The 14,952-nt window shown below is 59.9% G+C and overlaps 1 protein-coding gene and 1 long non-coding RNA gene across 6 annotated transcripts in view; both read left to right on the top strand.

Annotated features, from left to right (window-relative positions):
• Positions 1 to 7,017, top strand: part of FGD3 (FYVE, RhoGEF and PH domain containing 3) — a 41,267-nt gene extending 34,250 nt beyond the window's left edge. For all 5 annotated transcript variants that reach the window (XM_047830052.1, XM_047830047.1, XM_047830051.1 and 2 more), the window contains exons 16-18: positions 1,030 to 1,173; positions 1,689 to 1,835; positions 2,072 to 7,017. In XM_047830052.1, coding sequence (XP_047686008.1) covers positions 1,030 to 1,173; positions 1,689 to 1,835; positions 2,072 to 2,290 — 510 coding nt within the window. In that variant the 3' untranslated portion in view covers positions 2,291 to 7,017. The remainder of the gene's footprint in view (positions 1 to 1,029; positions 1,174 to 1,688; positions 1,836 to 2,071) is intronic.
• Positions 7,018 to 12,592: 5,575 nt separating this feature from the next.
• On the top strand, positions 12,593 to 14,408 carry LOC125150233 (uncharacterized). The gene is made up of 3 exons (XR_007146280.1): positions 12,593 to 12,713; positions 13,098 to 13,237; positions 14,296 to 14,408. It is a non-coding gene; the product is annotated as an uncharacterized LOC125150233 (long non-coding RNA).
• Positions 14,409 to 14,952: the final 544 nt, after the last annotated feature.

Below are 14,952 nucleotides of genomic sequence, written 5' to 3'. Positions count from 1 at the left end.
TGATCACCGTCTCCATTTCTCCTCGCAGAGCCCCCACGACCCTTTCTCTTGAGGGTGGGGTTTTGAATTTAACATTGGAAGGGAAAGTTGTGCCTGATGAAGTGTTCCTAGGTTAAGTCGTTAACGTGGAATGTGTGTCAACAAGGGGTCTAAGCACAGAGCTGTCTTAGAACTGTTTTTTCCAGAACATACCAGCGGACTGTGCCTGGTCTGCTGTTCGCTGTCATGCCCTTGCATGAAACCTTGAGGCACTGGGGGAAGGAGAGGTAAATGGATGAGCCCTTAAGTGAACGGACAGGTGGATGAGTGGTGGGTGGATAGATAGAGGATGGATGGATGGGTGGATGGTGAGTGGTTGGATAGATGGATGAATGGATGGAGGGTGAGTGTGGGTGGATAGATGGGTGGATGGATGAGTGGGTGGATGGTAGGCGGATGGGTCATCATCCATCCGTCCATTCACTTATTCAACCATCCTTAGACATAGAAGTAGAAATCTAGTAGAAATCATGGAAATTGCTATGTCATAGGGTAACTTCATTTTCAATTTTTTTGAGGCCCCAAATATTTCTTTTCCACAGTACCCATACCGTTTTACATTCACAGCAACAATGCTGAAGGCATCAGTTCCTCCACATCCTCACCAACACTTACCTTCTGTGTTCTGAATAATAGCCATTCTGACTGATGTGAGGTGACATCTCATCATGGCTTTGATTTGCATTCCCCTGATGACAAGTGATGTTGAGCATCTTTCCATGTGCTTTGTGCCTCTTCCCAGTCTTCCTTCCGTGCACACACACCTCTTCCCAGTCTTCCACACAGACCTCTAGGCCCTCCAGGTGAGGAGGCAAGTCCTGGATGCCCGGCAGGGGCCCGTACCAGGGTCCCTGTCCTTTGACGAGGCTCCTGCGGAGAAACCCTTCCCCTCTACATGCCGCGTCTCTCCTGGCCCTTTGGCCCTTCCAGCCTCTTCCTGGACAGTCTTCTGTCTGGAAGGTGAGGTCACAGGTGCCCTCTCCCTTACAGGTCATCTGTGGGAAGTGCTCCGAGTTCAAGGCTGAGAACGGCAGGCAGAGCCGAGTCTGCCGAGAGTGTTTCCTGACGCAGCAGGTAGCACCTGAGACCCCCAGCCCTGAGGCGGTGCCCGAGGACCCCAAGCACAGCACAGAGGTGGGCGGGGCCAGTGAACGTCCTGGACAGGAGCCCCTGTCCCTGGCACGGTGTAGACCATGCTCCCAGAGCTGTTGGCTTCCCTTGGGCCGGGACAGAGGGTGTGTGTGTGTTCAGTGTGTGCTCGTGGGCACACGGTGTGTGCGTGTGCTCAGTGTGTGTGTTCATGTGCACATGGTGTGTGTGTGTGTGTGTGTGTGTGTGTGTGTGTGTGTATGGTGTGTGCATTCAGCTGAAACACAGCCCTTCCCCGTGAGCCACACCCTGGTTCCTGCTGTTCTGTTCTTCCCTACTCTGTCTTTATTTCTCTCCTGGACACACTGGTGGACTCACTCTCCTAGAGGGTCCAGCCTGCTAGCAAGAGGCCTTGTGGTGACCTGGAGTGGGTCAGGCCAGCCCGGGACCTTGTCCAGTCTGCTCCCAGAAGGCCAGGCCTGGCGCTTTTACCCCCACCCCCGCCCATAAGGCTGCCACCTGCAGGGAGGCTGCGCCTGACCCATCCTTTGTGTCTCCAGAAGGAGGCGGCTGTGGACGCCCAGCCCAGCCTGCTGTGTGGTCACCTGCGGGTGTCAGACAGCGGTGATGCTTGGAGCGAGGTGTGGGCTACCATCCCCGCGTCGGAGCCCCTGGAGCTGGTGCTGCACCTGCAGGGAGGCAGCCAGGTGTGTGCCCGCCCCCCCTGCCCCTGGGGTGGTGCTGGGGGGCGTGTCCCGGTTCCCACAGCCCAGAGGGGCCTGGGCCACACTGCCCGGGACCAACCCCGCTCGGACTTGTATGATCTGCGGCCTCTGTTTCCCCGGCTGCTATGAGTCACCCCTCTGCTGCCCGCCGGTGGGAAGGAGTGGTCAGCGGTGCCCGGACCACAGAGACCCAGGTGCCAACCCACCTCTCCTTGCAGGCTGGCCGGCCGCCACGCACCATCCCCCTCTCGGGCTGCACAGTGAGCGTGCCGGACCCCACGGAGACTCTGGACACCAGGCATGTGTGGCGGCTACAGCAGGCCCAGCAGGCCCTGTACCTGAGCACCCCGTCGGCAGAGCAGCAGCAGCGGTGGCTGCAGGCCCTGAGCGCAGCTGCCCGTGGAGACCTGGCTCGGGCCTTCCCAGGGGCCCCGTGAGCTGAGCCTCCGCCAGGTGTCCCCGCTCCGCAGCCACCACGGTGGGGCCTGTTGTCACCTGGGAGGTGGCGTCAGAGACCGCGTGCAGGTGCAAAGGGCTCGGACCGCCGGGGGTGGACAGGTCACGGGGCGCTTGACCCTGAAGGGACCTCTCAGAAGTGGAGGAAACAGGCGCAGAGGGGGCAGCTGCCCACCCAGCATGTCTCCGCAAAGAGCCTGGTTCTGCCCTCGGCCCCAGCTGTGTGGCCTGGAGTGAGGGTGCTGGCAGACTGTCTGGTGTGGGGCGCCAGCTCTGGAAGGCAGAAGGAGCAACTTGGGGGTACCCGGGGCCTGGTGGAGGTCTGTAGTCCTGCCTTCCCTCTCTGCTGCCCCACCCCCGCCCCATCCACACCGTCTGTACCCGTGAGCTGAACTGTGACCGGTGGTGGACTCCACCCCTCCTCCACCCTGTCCAGGCCCCGAGGCCCACCTCCCCATTCGGACTGGCTGGTGGTCAGCCTGGGCCATCCCTGCGGGACCTCCCTGAGAAAGTCAGCGGAGGCCAGCAGAGGCCCGAGTTGTGTGTGCGGCCAGCGGCAGGACCTGCTTGTCTGCAGAAATAAATGCTGGCAGCCAGCAGGTGGGCACAGCCTCAGGGCAGGGGCGCCAGGTGGGGAAAGAGGGTGACAGCACAGCTAGGCCTGGGGATATGGGGCCCACCCTGTGGCGCAGTGTAGGGCCTGGGGCCCAGCAGGCCCCTCCCCCTGGTCCCACCTGGTCCCCTTCCCCCCACACCCATGACTTCTGCTCTCTGTGTGGTGACTGAGCACCTACTGTGTCCGCAGGACCTACTGGGCCCTTCTCTCCAGGATGTGCCCACTTGACAGCTAAGGAAACTGCGTCCTATCACCCCAGACCCAGGGGGTGGCCGGAAGTGACCCACTGGGAATAGCAGCATTCCGTGGGGTGGGAGGAAACTAGCCCCCCCCACCACAGTAGGTGCCCAAGGAGGGGTCCTCACAGCTGCCCCCCATGAGTTCTCTGAGCCGGGGCAGACCTGGCCCTCTCCTCCTGCCCACCAGCCTGGAGTCCCCACACGCAGGTTTCCACAGTGATCCCAGTGGGGGGCCCTTTCCTCACTGGGCAACCTTGAGGGTCCGCTGGGAGTTATGTTCCACAGCAGTCCATCAGAGAGCCCCGGGGCCCGTGGATTTGGGACGAGACACTGAGAAGGACTCCAGCAGCCGCAAGACATGGTGCCTCGGGGTTTGGGAGGAACAGAATCCGGAGCGGAGGGCACCCCAGGGCGGGTGTTACAGGAAGAGCGTTCAAGCCTAGGGCAGGGCCATGAGGGGCCAGCAGGTTATAGGTGGGGAGCAGAGCAGGCTGGAGGCCGCAGGGCCTGGCTTCCCCAAGGTGTCCCTCAGTGTTGCTCTGAGAGGTGGGGGCCATGGGGAGGGCCTGGGAGTGTGACTAGATCTGTCTGGCAGCAGCAGGGTTGTGGGGACGCAGATAGAGACAGGGCCCCGGGTCCCCAGTGGGTCCCCAGGAAAACCCCTGTGGTGGGCAAGTTGGAGGCTGCAGCTCCCGGCATTTAAAGAGATGAAACGCCAGTGTTCTTGTAAAACATCCTGATAAAAGTTAGCAACTACCACAGTCTGAAGTCACAGGTGGGTGGCGGTGAGCAGCCCCAGGAGGCAGGTCTGTCCCCAGGGGCCCCTCCTGCCCTGAAGCCCAGGGCCTGGGCACACTCTCCTGCCCACCCACGGAGGGTCCTGAGGAATGCCAGACGGTACGGTACATGGTCTCAGTCCCTGCCTGCCTAGCCTGATGCCACGCATAGGGGCTGTGGTTGGAGCAAGGGGGTCTACCTGAGCAGGTGTCCACAGGAGGAAGGGTAGCTAGCAGTCGGAGCCCAGGCTCCCATCGTGGGTGCCAGGGCCCACTGACCACCCCACCGTGGGAACATGTGTCCTCACCAGGCCCAGAGGGGGAAATACATTTGCCCGAGGTCACACAGTGAGGTAGGGACTTGGCTGGGTGTCATCCACCTGTTCGTGCCGGGCATTGCTCGCACGCCTCCTCTGTGCCACCACTGGATTTCTGGGACTGGGGGGTCAGACGACACCCTGCAGCCTCTGGCCCTTCCACACGTCCAGCCTCATTTTCTCCTGTTCCCCACACCCAGGTGCCCCCAGCTCCGGCCCTGGACCTTTATTAGAACGTACCCACCTCCTTCCCACCTCCCTGTCGGCCCTTTTGAGACCGTGCTGGATGTACCTGTGCCCGGTCTCTACTTTTTGCTTGGATACTTGCCCTTTTTAACCTGTCTCTCCATCCAGCACGGAAGCTCCCGGGGCAGCACGGTACATCCACAATGGTGCCTGCCTCCTAGCAGGTGCCTGCCTCCTAGCAGGTGCTCAGTTGGTATCTGACAACAGGATTGGTGAAGGCTTGGGGATGCTGTTCTTTCCGTGTGGCCCCTGAACACCTTGGGCCTGGGATCTTTGTTTTACGGAGGAAACTGAGGCTCAGAGAGACCCAGTGGCTGCCTCCCCCGTGGTCTCCGGGACTCAGGGACAGAGCCAGCTTATCCTTGGGCGTCTGGTCCCCTTGCAGAGATTGGCACGATGAGACCTGAGGGGCCAGCATGCCCCAGAACACTGGCAGAGGGGCATTTGGGTCCACTTGCAGCTATGCCTGTCCCCCAGGGGGACACTGAGGTGGCAGGATCAGCCCCTGAAGCCCCAGCTCATGCCAGACCCCACAGCTGAGGCCTTGAGGTGCTCTAGCTGTGGCTCCCACACCTCCTGGGGCCTGATGGTCCTGGCACCGGGCATCCAGGGAGAGGGTGGGCTCGGCTCCCCCAGAGCTGTTTGCACATATCTGCAGGTGAGCCCCTTCGGATCCTTCCAGGAGGCCCAGCTGGGAACCGAGGCTGCCATGGACCCCGACGCCTGTTCCTTTCGGGCACCCCCACACACACACAGGGCTCCCGGTGGGCAGGGTCAGCTGGTGGTCACCTCCGATCTCTGATATGGGGAGAAAAGGGTCACGAAGCCCCCCAGAACAGCACCTGAGTCCTTCACACCCTCCCCCTGTGGGACTCTACCCCCTCTGCATCCTGGTTCCCACCCAGCCACCTAGTGCACCCAGGAAGGAGGTCTGTGTGCCTCAGGTGCATGTCCATGTGGGCAGTGCTCGAGAGGCGTTCGGTCCAGGTGTATCCACCTGTCAGCACTCTATCTTTCTCCAGATGATGCAGCTATGATCCCTAGGGGGCTCCAAGTGGTCCCCAGGGGAGTCTCAAGGGTGCCAGGGGCTCCAGGCTGTCCTGGCAGGTCTCCGGGTGGTCCCTGAGGGGTTCTGGTGTTCTGAACACCTGCTGTGAGGAGAGGCACGGCTGCTCCCTGACCAAACACCCTCGCACCCACCAGGGCTCCACTTTATGAGGGAGAGAACTGAGAGCCCAAAACGGTGAGTGGGGTCAGGGCAGGTTGTGGGGAGGAGCCAGGCGCCCACCCCACATTCTGCACATTCCATCCTGGAAAAACGGCCGCCTCCGCCCTGCTGGCTCCCAGGACTGCCCGGCTAGGCCTGGCCCCGCCGGCTCTGTGGACTAATGGGTGTGGTGCCCGCTTACGGGTGCACAGAGCGGACGGAGGCGCTGAACCCAGGAAAGTGCAGCCCCCCAGCCTACTCGTGGGAAGCCTTGTGTGCAGCACTCCTGGTTGGTCCCAGGGGGCCCAGCCTTGGGCGTGAGGGGGCCAGAGGGCCCTCCTGGAACAGGAAGGAAGGGCCTCCAGGGGCCCAAACCAGGCCTGGGGAATAGAGCCATCTCCAGCCTCACCTGAAGCTGCTGTGGGAGAATGAAACGTGTGCCGTAAGGTTTCTGCTCTCTGCTGCCTGCCTTACCCCACAGCCACCGTCTATAGGGACCAGCCAGCGGCCGCCAAGATGTCCCCCGCCAGAATCCACACCGGCAGTACCTCTGAGGGGGACAAAGTTGTCCCCCTTCCTGCCAAGGCCGCTCTGCCTGCTGTGACACATGTCCCCCTCCCTGACAGGCCCCCCCTCCCTGTGCCTTATCAAAACCCAGGCAAGCAAGTAATGCCCCCGAAACACAATGTCTGCCCCCAAAGGGGCCCCAGAAAACTGACAACTGAGCAGCCCATCCAGGGTCATCCCCAGAGCAGGAAGTGTGTGCGGCCCTCAGCCCAGAACCTACAGCAGCCTCTTCTGTGTCCTCCCAAAACCTGGGACCAAGGGGCCACCGCTCTCTCCCGCACACAGGGGTGCGCTACGGCTCAGCACGGGGAGGTCCTCAGAGGAGATCAGAGCAGGGGCTGTGTCAGGTTTCTCTCAGTAGCAGATCCTGTTATGTGGATTGAATGCAAGGAGTTTATTGAGGAGGCCACCTAGAAAGAGCTGTGTGGGTGGAGAATGAGGTGGAGAAGGGCAGAGAGCCAACACAGGTGTCTCGGGCTGAATGGTGTCCGTTACCTCCAAATTCTCGTCCATCCGGAACCTCAAAAGGTGACATTATTTGCAATAAGGTCTTTGCAGATGTTGCTGGTTAAGCATAGAGCAGGGCCCCAAACCCAGTAAGTGCTTATCAGAAGAGGAGAGGACATTCCGGAAGGCCCCCCACGCTCCCAGGGGGAGTGTGGCCTTGCCCTCACCCTAACCCCAGACTCCCTGCCTCCAGAACCAAGAGAGAGTAAATTTCTGCTGTTTTAATCCCTTAATTTCTGTCGTTGCCAACTTTGTGGCCATTTGCACGGCAGCTCCAACAAACGGGTTCCGTGCGATACGGGACGGGCTGTGTGACTAACACCCCAAACTGAGTGGCTGTGGAGTTGCGGCCGGGAGGAGTGTGGGGCACGCTCCCGCTAGAAACGCGGGCGATGAGGGCACCCCCGGTGAGAGCTGAGACGGGACGGAGGGGAGGCCACCCTTGCCTCAGGTGGAAAGTAGAGCTGGATGTTAGCTGAGGACAAATCGGGGAGGGGCCCTTGGGCAGAAGGGAACCTGCTGGGGTGTTGACTCAGGAAATGCCCTGTTCAGAGACTGTGGTCTGAAGAGACCCGAGGTGCTGCTGGAGAGATCGGGGCTGTGACCCCCCGAGTCTGACAAAGGGGCAGAGCTTGGATCACCAGGCGAGGCCTGTGGGGCCCCTTGTCTGGCGGCGTGAACCCCTGTGCGGCGCCCAGGCTTGTGAGGACAAAGCATCAGGCCCTGAAGTCTCTGCAGCTCACGCTGCTGGGCTTCCGACTGGCGGTTTGGGTAATTTTGGAGGCCATCTGATACCCGGCCTGGGGTGACTAGGGCAAGTGGACAGGGCCAGGGGGCAAGGAGGTGGCTGTGGCTCTGCACAGGCTGGCCTGCAGGTGAAGGCAGCCCCGGGGGCATCCTTTACCATCTCCAAGCACTGGGGGGGGGGGGGGCGCCCCCAGGGTCAGCACGCCTGGCAAAGCCTCAGATCACAGAAAATGAAAGGCCATCGGGAGGAGCCTTGGGGAGCCTTGGGCCCTGAGGGGCTTGGCTGAGAAGCCACGGGGCGGAAGGGGGTGCACAGGCAGCCCCTGCCACAGACAACCTGCCCAAAGCACCACAGCAGCACCAGGGTCTGAGCTCAAGGTCGCTGATGGTCTGGGCCAGAGCTCCACCTGGTGAGTGGAGAGAAAGAACAGAAGGGGAGTTTGCCCGAGGTGCCACCAGCACTACCCACCTGAAGCAGCTCTCGTCCATGGACTCTGCTGGTGACGGCTGCCCTGTGCCTGGCAGAGATGAACCACGTGTGGTCCCTGCACTCCGGGTGGAATCTGTCTGCTCGTGGCCTCCTCAGCCCAGCCCAGCCAGGGCAGTAGGGAGGCCTTCTTGCAGGAGGTGGTACTGAGGGTGAGATGGAAACACCAGCAGAGCCACAGGGCTGGATGAGATGACAGAAGGCTTCGCTCCCAGGCCCTGTGGACCCGGGAGATCAGGGAAACGGCAGCCAGAGCAGCCCCAGGCGGCACTCCATGACCGGCTAAGAGGACACAGAGGCAAGAGGGCTGAGCAGGCACCATGCAGCCTAATCACCCCTTTGAGTCTGGCTTGCAGAGGTGAGGTGATGGCCACCCTCTGTAGGACCTGGGAGTCTCCAGCCTCTGAAGACTGCAGCAGCACGCTTCCCACAAAGGATTGCTGTGCTCAGGTGAGCGTGTTGTCCACTGTGCAAAGGCCCTGCTGAGCATGTAGCCACAATGAAATCCAGCCTGTGCTCACCATCAGGGCCTTGGCCCTCACCGACTGGGTTAGCCTCAGTGTCTCCCCTGGCCTCTGTGAGCCTCACAGAGGAGCTGGGAACGAGGTGGTCTCCAAGGGTCTCAGGAGCATGGTGGTGCAGGGGACAAGGGAGAAAAGAGAGCAGCAAAACCCGGATGGCCGTGAGCATGGAACCACCCAGGCTGAGAGGGGCCACTGTCAGAAATGCAGTCAAGAGATGCCCTCATCTCTGGTCGTGGGCTGTGCCCACATGCCCTCAGCCGGCCTCGCTCCAGGTGGCTAGATGGACAAAGTACACATTCCTCTGAACAGTCTAGAAAATACAGATGAACATCTGGACGATGTGACCCGCGTCCCCTCCAGCGCTAACGCCCAGTCCTCCGGAGCCCTGGGTCGGCTGGTGCGTGTCTGTGTCCCTCGGAACTCAGCGGGGTCGCACCCACATTTGGGGTCTGAATCTGATCCTACTCTGTGATTTGGGGACAGCTGCTGGTGTGCCTGGCGGATACGCAAGGAGCGTTTGGGACAAGCTAGCCCAGTGCACGGGCCCCCATGTGGCTCTCAAACTTGCTGAGGATCGTACCACTGAGAGTGAGGTCTGTCTCGCTCCTTGAACCTGAGCTCCACGGCCGCTTGATGGACAAAACAGAACACAAGCGAGTTCCAGGCCACACTTACAGAAAGGGGCAACTCCCACTCCCTGTGTTCTGGGACACGTGCTCCCGGGAGCCAGCACCATGCTGCGTGGAAGCCCCAGCAGCCCCCGGTGAGCCCTCTGCAGCCGGGCCTGGATGCAGATGCATGAGCAGAAATGACCGTCATGAGCATTGCCACTGCCGTGCAGCAGCACGTCCCTGGAGCCCTGGAGCCCCAGCAGTGGTCAGGCCCGTGGCACGCCTCTGCCTCACTGCAGCAGTTGGCCCAGGGACAAGTGAGCATGTGGTCCAGCGCGTCCCTGGGAAGCAGTGTTGGGGACGCTGGGAGGGTGGCCCCCCTGCCCGGGGACCCGGAGCCCCAAGGGCTTTCAGAACTCGTCACCATGGCCCCTGGGCCAACGCTGGGGTTCTGTCTCTTGTAGCCGCCCAGGGCAGCCACTTAGCAAAATGCGTGAGTCATAGTCTTGAGCCTCAGTTTCTCACCCATTAAATGAAGACAGCACAGTGCTCAAGAGGGTTACTGGGAAGCGGGGTCATCAGCACAGAGAGTGCTGGGGCAGGGGCAGGTGTGCAGCCTGGCCCTCCCCACCCCGCCCTCTGGCACACTTCTGGCACACTTCTCTGGCACACTTCTCCAGCGGTGGCATGAGCCCCTCCTACCAGCCCTGACGGTGGGCCGCATGCGCTGCACGTGCTTGGAGGCCCTGCACGTCTAGCGCACCCATTCTACAGGTGGGAAAACAGAGGCACAGAGAGCCGGACAGTCAGGCCCCAGCGTCTGGGCTTTGGAGCAGAAGTCTGGGATGAGCTGTGTCACTAGAAGAAACCCCTCCCCCGCCGGCTGTGTCCCCATCTGTGAAATGAGAGCCCTCTCAGCACCTGCCAGGGTCCAGGGCTCTCTGATCTATCCATTCGGATGGCCTTAGCCAGCCTCCCCGGCTGTATAGGGGGCCCCAGCAGTGCCTCCCCAGGCCGTGAACCGGGCCCCAAGCCTGGGCCTCTGAGGTGCCAGAGAGAGAGCTCTGAGCATCCACAGGCATGGCTTGGGGGAGGTGGGAGCCAGACTGGAGCCCAGAGAGGGGCGGGGCTTGTCCGAAGCCAACCACAGTGTGACAAGGGGGACTGACGGGGGCCACTGGGCACTGGGCCTGCGGAGCATGAGGGGCAGGCTCTCACACTTCTCTGGTGACCGGGGACTCCCTGGGCAGGTGCAGGCTTCAAAGAAGCTTAGCCAGCTCATGAGCACTAAGCCCCAGGATCGCCCTTGACCCTCCCGTGCACTTGTTACAGCTTGGCTCGCCTGAACCCTGCTCGAGGACGAGCCCCCGCCCCCCGCAGGCCCCAAACCCTCTCATTCTGGTGAGTGGCCTTGGATGGGACAGTCCCCTTCTTCATGCCTCAGTCTCCCCATGTGCAAATGAGGGATTATCACGCGTCTTTTCACAGTGGAGTCCCGACTGTCCTGTGAATGTGTGCAATCATTTACAGGGACCCCACCGTTAAAGGTTTTACTAGCTTCCTGTTTTCTGACTAGAGAATGGCTTCATGCTTGTTGTAGAAACTCCAGCACAAAGAAGACGCAAGAGACAAGAAACGGTTGCCCAGCGGTGGGGGCGGAGGAGCCGCGGGGTCAGCCCCACAGGCTGTGTCCCTCCTGTGAGGGCTGTCCTGCAGGAGGGGCTGCTGGGATCTAGTCGGTGAACCCACCACCTGCTCTCGCCCTCCAGGGAAGCATGTGGCCCCAGGCCTGTGTCCCCGCAGGAGCCCTAAGCCCTCACTGTCACTGTAAACCTGGAGGCAGCAGCTGGGTGTCGCCTGGGGTGACTCCCCCACCCCCCACCCGAAGGCCCAGGCAAGCTGGCTTGCGAGGCAGCTGGCCAGGGACGACAGCCCAGCAGTCAGAGCTGGGGCCTGACAGGGAGCAGAGTCTCGCCTTCTTGTGGGGCAGCTGAACGGCCAGTGTGCGCACGGGCACCAAATGGCCTGACAGAAAACATTTTGGGGAAATTCAGCCCAAACATTCGGCTCATTGGAGCTACAACCTCAGGTTACTTTTTTGAAAATTGCTTTTAATTAAAAAAAAAAAAAAAAAAAAAAGGAGGCAAAGCCCATTGAGGCCACACTGCTTCCCTCTTAACCATCTTTCGATAGAACTTTCTGGAGTTGGTCCACGGTAAAAGATTTTTAGGATGAATATCTCACGTTTCTATCAACTAGAAACAAACAAACAAAAATCAATAATATTTAAAGAAGGGACACCTGGCTGGCTGAGTCTGAAAAGCATGTGACTCTTGATCTCGGGGTCATGAGTTTGAGCCCCATGCTGGGTGTAGGTTTTACTTAAATAAATTAAAAAATATCTATATATCTATATATCTATATCTATATCTATATCTATATCTATATCTATATCTATCTATATATATATATAGGAGCGCCTGGGTGGCTCAGTCGGTTAAGCATCTGACTCTTGATTTTGGCTCAGGTCTTAGTCTCACAGTTTGTGGGATCAAGCCCCTCGTCGGCCTCTGCCCTGACAGCATGGAGCCTGCTTGGGATTCTCTCTTTCTCTCTCTCTCTCTCTCTCTGCCCGTCCCCCGCTCTCTCTCAAAATAAATAAATAAATAATAAATGTTAAAAAAAGAATATTTGTTAAAATTTCTTTTTTCACATTTTATTTATTTTTGATAGAGACAGAGTGCGAGTGGGGGAGGGGCAGAGGAACAGGGAGACACAGAATCCAAAGCAGGCTCCAGGCTCTGAGCTGTCAGCACACAGCCTGACATGGGGCTCGAACTCACAAACTGTGAGATCATGACCTGAGCTGAAGTCGGACGCTCAACTGACTGAGCCCCCCAGGCGCCCCCCCAAAAAAAGAATATTTAAAGAAAATAAACAGCATTTTACATTTCTACAGTTATTATCCGATTTGAGGGAAACACACCAAAAACCACACCTGCCCCCATCCAGGCTTATGAACAGCCCCCCTCCCCCAGGCCACCAGGGCCCATGGACACCACATAAGTCAAACTGGGGGCTGAGGAAGGTGCCCATGGGACCCCTTCAGGAAGAGGAAACCCCCAGGGTAGATCCTCCCCATCCCCTTGACAGGTCTGGCAGCACAGGTATAAGCCCACTTTACAGAGCAGAACACGGAGACCCAGGGCCTCAGACCTCTCTCCCCTCACTGCCTTCCCTGGTTCCTTTCCACGAGTCCATTCATTCCACAATGTTCCAGCGTACTGCTTGCTCCCAGTTGTAAACTGAGATGGGCGGTTGGTAGGGTGTGGGCCAGACCCCAAATGCAGAGGCCACGACTTCAATCAGCTCCCCAAGGCGTCCGTGTGGGTTCTTGCTACCTCTCCAACAGCCGCCTACAGGTTCCTTCCTGGCCCCTTACACCTGCACAGGGGGAGCCACAGTCCTCTCTGAGATTCAGCACAGGCTTTGAGGTCGCTGTAGGGGCTGTTTGCAGGTAAACAGGGAGGGCTCCCTGGAAGGGGGGCTGAAGCCTGAAGGTAAGAGACCCTGGCATAGCCCAGGCACTGCTCCCAGTCTGGGCCAGGACACAGAGAGGCTGGGGCCCTGGGCAGCTGGGAGGGCAGAGGGGGGCGGGGGGAGGTGGCAAGGGGGTGGGGCCTGAGGGGCCCAGTTCCAGCCTTGATCACCGCAGGGCCTCCGTGATCTCAGGGTGATCTCAGGAAGGTGGCAGAACCTTCTCTAGCCCCCAGATGAAAACACTAAGCTTCGTGGCATCGGGGTGGGGGGGCTGTCAGAGTCACAGTCTCAGCCATGGATGAGGGGACAAGGTTTTGGGGCAGGGGGTGGCCCAGGCAGTCTGTCATCTGAGGTGGGCCAAGTGCCTTCCCCACCCTGGCCTCAGTTTCCCTCCCTGCACACAGTCAGCGTTGCCGGGCTCTCCAAGAGGCCCCGGAAAACATGGATGGATGCAGCAGTCCAGCACATGACTCATATCAGCCACGGACCCACCTCTAGAACCGACCCCAGTGCCTCCTGCTGCTTCTGATGGCTTTCATGGCAGGTGGGTTTTCTGAGCTGTGACAAGGGACACGGTTTCCCGTGGGATGTGGCAGAGGTCTTGGGCCACCCCAGCTGCCTAACAGTACAGGGGGCCAGCACCACATGCTTGAACGCCCAGAACCCACTACCCAGCTGTAGACCAGCGAGAACAGTTTGTGTCCCTGACCTCGATGCCATCTGTCAGGGGCTGAACTGTGCCCAGACCCCCACCCCCCAAATTCAAGTGCTGGAGTCCTAACCCCAGTACCTCAGAACATGCCGTTTTTGGAGACAGTACCTCTCTACAGGCAACCAAGTTAAAGTGAGGTCAGAAGGGCTGCCTCTAATCCAGTAAGACTAGTGTCCCTATAAAAAGGGTAAATCTGGGCAGCGACCGAAATGTACAAAGGGACAGACAGCCATGTGAAGTTTGGAATGATACAGCCACAAGCCAGGGAATTACAGGAAGCTGAACAGAGGCCTGGAATAGATCCTTCCTAGGGCCTTTGGAGGGGACACATCTGCTGGCACCTGATCTCAGGCCCCGAGACAACAGGTGTGCAGTTCTAAGACACTCAGCCTGTGGCGCCCTGTTACAGCATGTACCCCGGAACATACCGCCCTAAGTGGCCAGGCTCAATCTGGCATTTGGGACTCCTGGAGGCCTGGGCCAGCCGGTCCCACCTCCCCTCCCACTCACAAGCAGAGACCAGGGTTAGCCCTGTGTGCAAGCCCTGGAGATGGGCTGGGTGCCTCTGGCAGGGAATTCTGGGGCTCCAGCCTAGTGTGGTCTAGAGGGAGCAGGGATCACAGCAGGCCCTGTGGGCTCACCTGGCTTTCCCATGTGGCAAACGGGATATACTTGCTTGGTCAGGGGAACTGAAGAAACTCATCATGTGTGGTCCACAGGTCTGAAGTGGGGACCAGATATTATGGGGTGACCGCAGCTCAGACCCAGGAGAGGGGAGGGTCCCTCACTTATTCCACTGGCTCTGAAAGCAGAGGTGGGGATGGGCTGCCCTGCCGGGACCCTGCTCTGTGGTTCCAGGAGAACACTCACCTCTTTGTGCCACCTGCCAGGCCCTCCAGAGCCAGTCCTGTCCACCTGGGCCACCTTCTCAGGCTTCATGAGCCAGGGACTTCGGCTGTTCTTCAAGCTTCCAAAATATTCCACCTGAGGACTTTTGCATCTGCTGTTCTTTCTTCCAAGATCACTTCCTCCAACTCCGCAAGAGACAAGCCTGCTTGGGAGCAGCCCTGAGCCACCCAGTGCCGCCTCTGCTGGGAAGTAGTCTAAGAGCCCCCTGGGCGAATGGCCAGACAAGGACGCGGCGCCTGGGCGGGGTGGGGTCAGAGGGAGAGGAAGGGGCGGGCTGCAGCTCCGGGTCCAGCCCGGACCACGACCTGGGGAGCTGGGCCGGGGGCTGAGCCGGGAGAGGGCAGGTGCCCCGCCGCGTTCGTGAGGACACAGCCATACCCCAGGGGTCTGAATCTGCCCCCACCACCCGGGGCTCCTCAGTGAAGACCTACAGCATCGACCCCCCAGCTCAGAGGGCCTGGCCCACAGGGACACGGATGGGGTTCACATGTGCCGCTCACGGAGGACACCTGGCCTGGGGAACCGGGGTTTTCAGAGGGGCGGGAGGCGAGGGCAAAGCCCGTGCAGAGCCCTGGAGCGAGACTTCCTGCACCGCCAGCTTTGCCCCCTGGGGGGTTGGGGCTCCCGCGGGGTCGGCC

Source organism: Prionailurus viverrinus, chromosome D4 (assembly GCF_022837055.1).
Source record: "Prionailurus viverrinus isolate Anna chromosome D4, UM_Priviv_1.0, whole genome shotgun sequence".
Taxonomy (NCBI): domain Eukaryota; kingdom Metazoa; phylum Chordata; class Mammalia; order Carnivora; family Felidae; genus Prionailurus; species Prionailurus viverrinus.
Note: the sequence above shows the minus strand (reverse complement) of the source record. Positions and strands in the feature narration are given on the sequence as shown.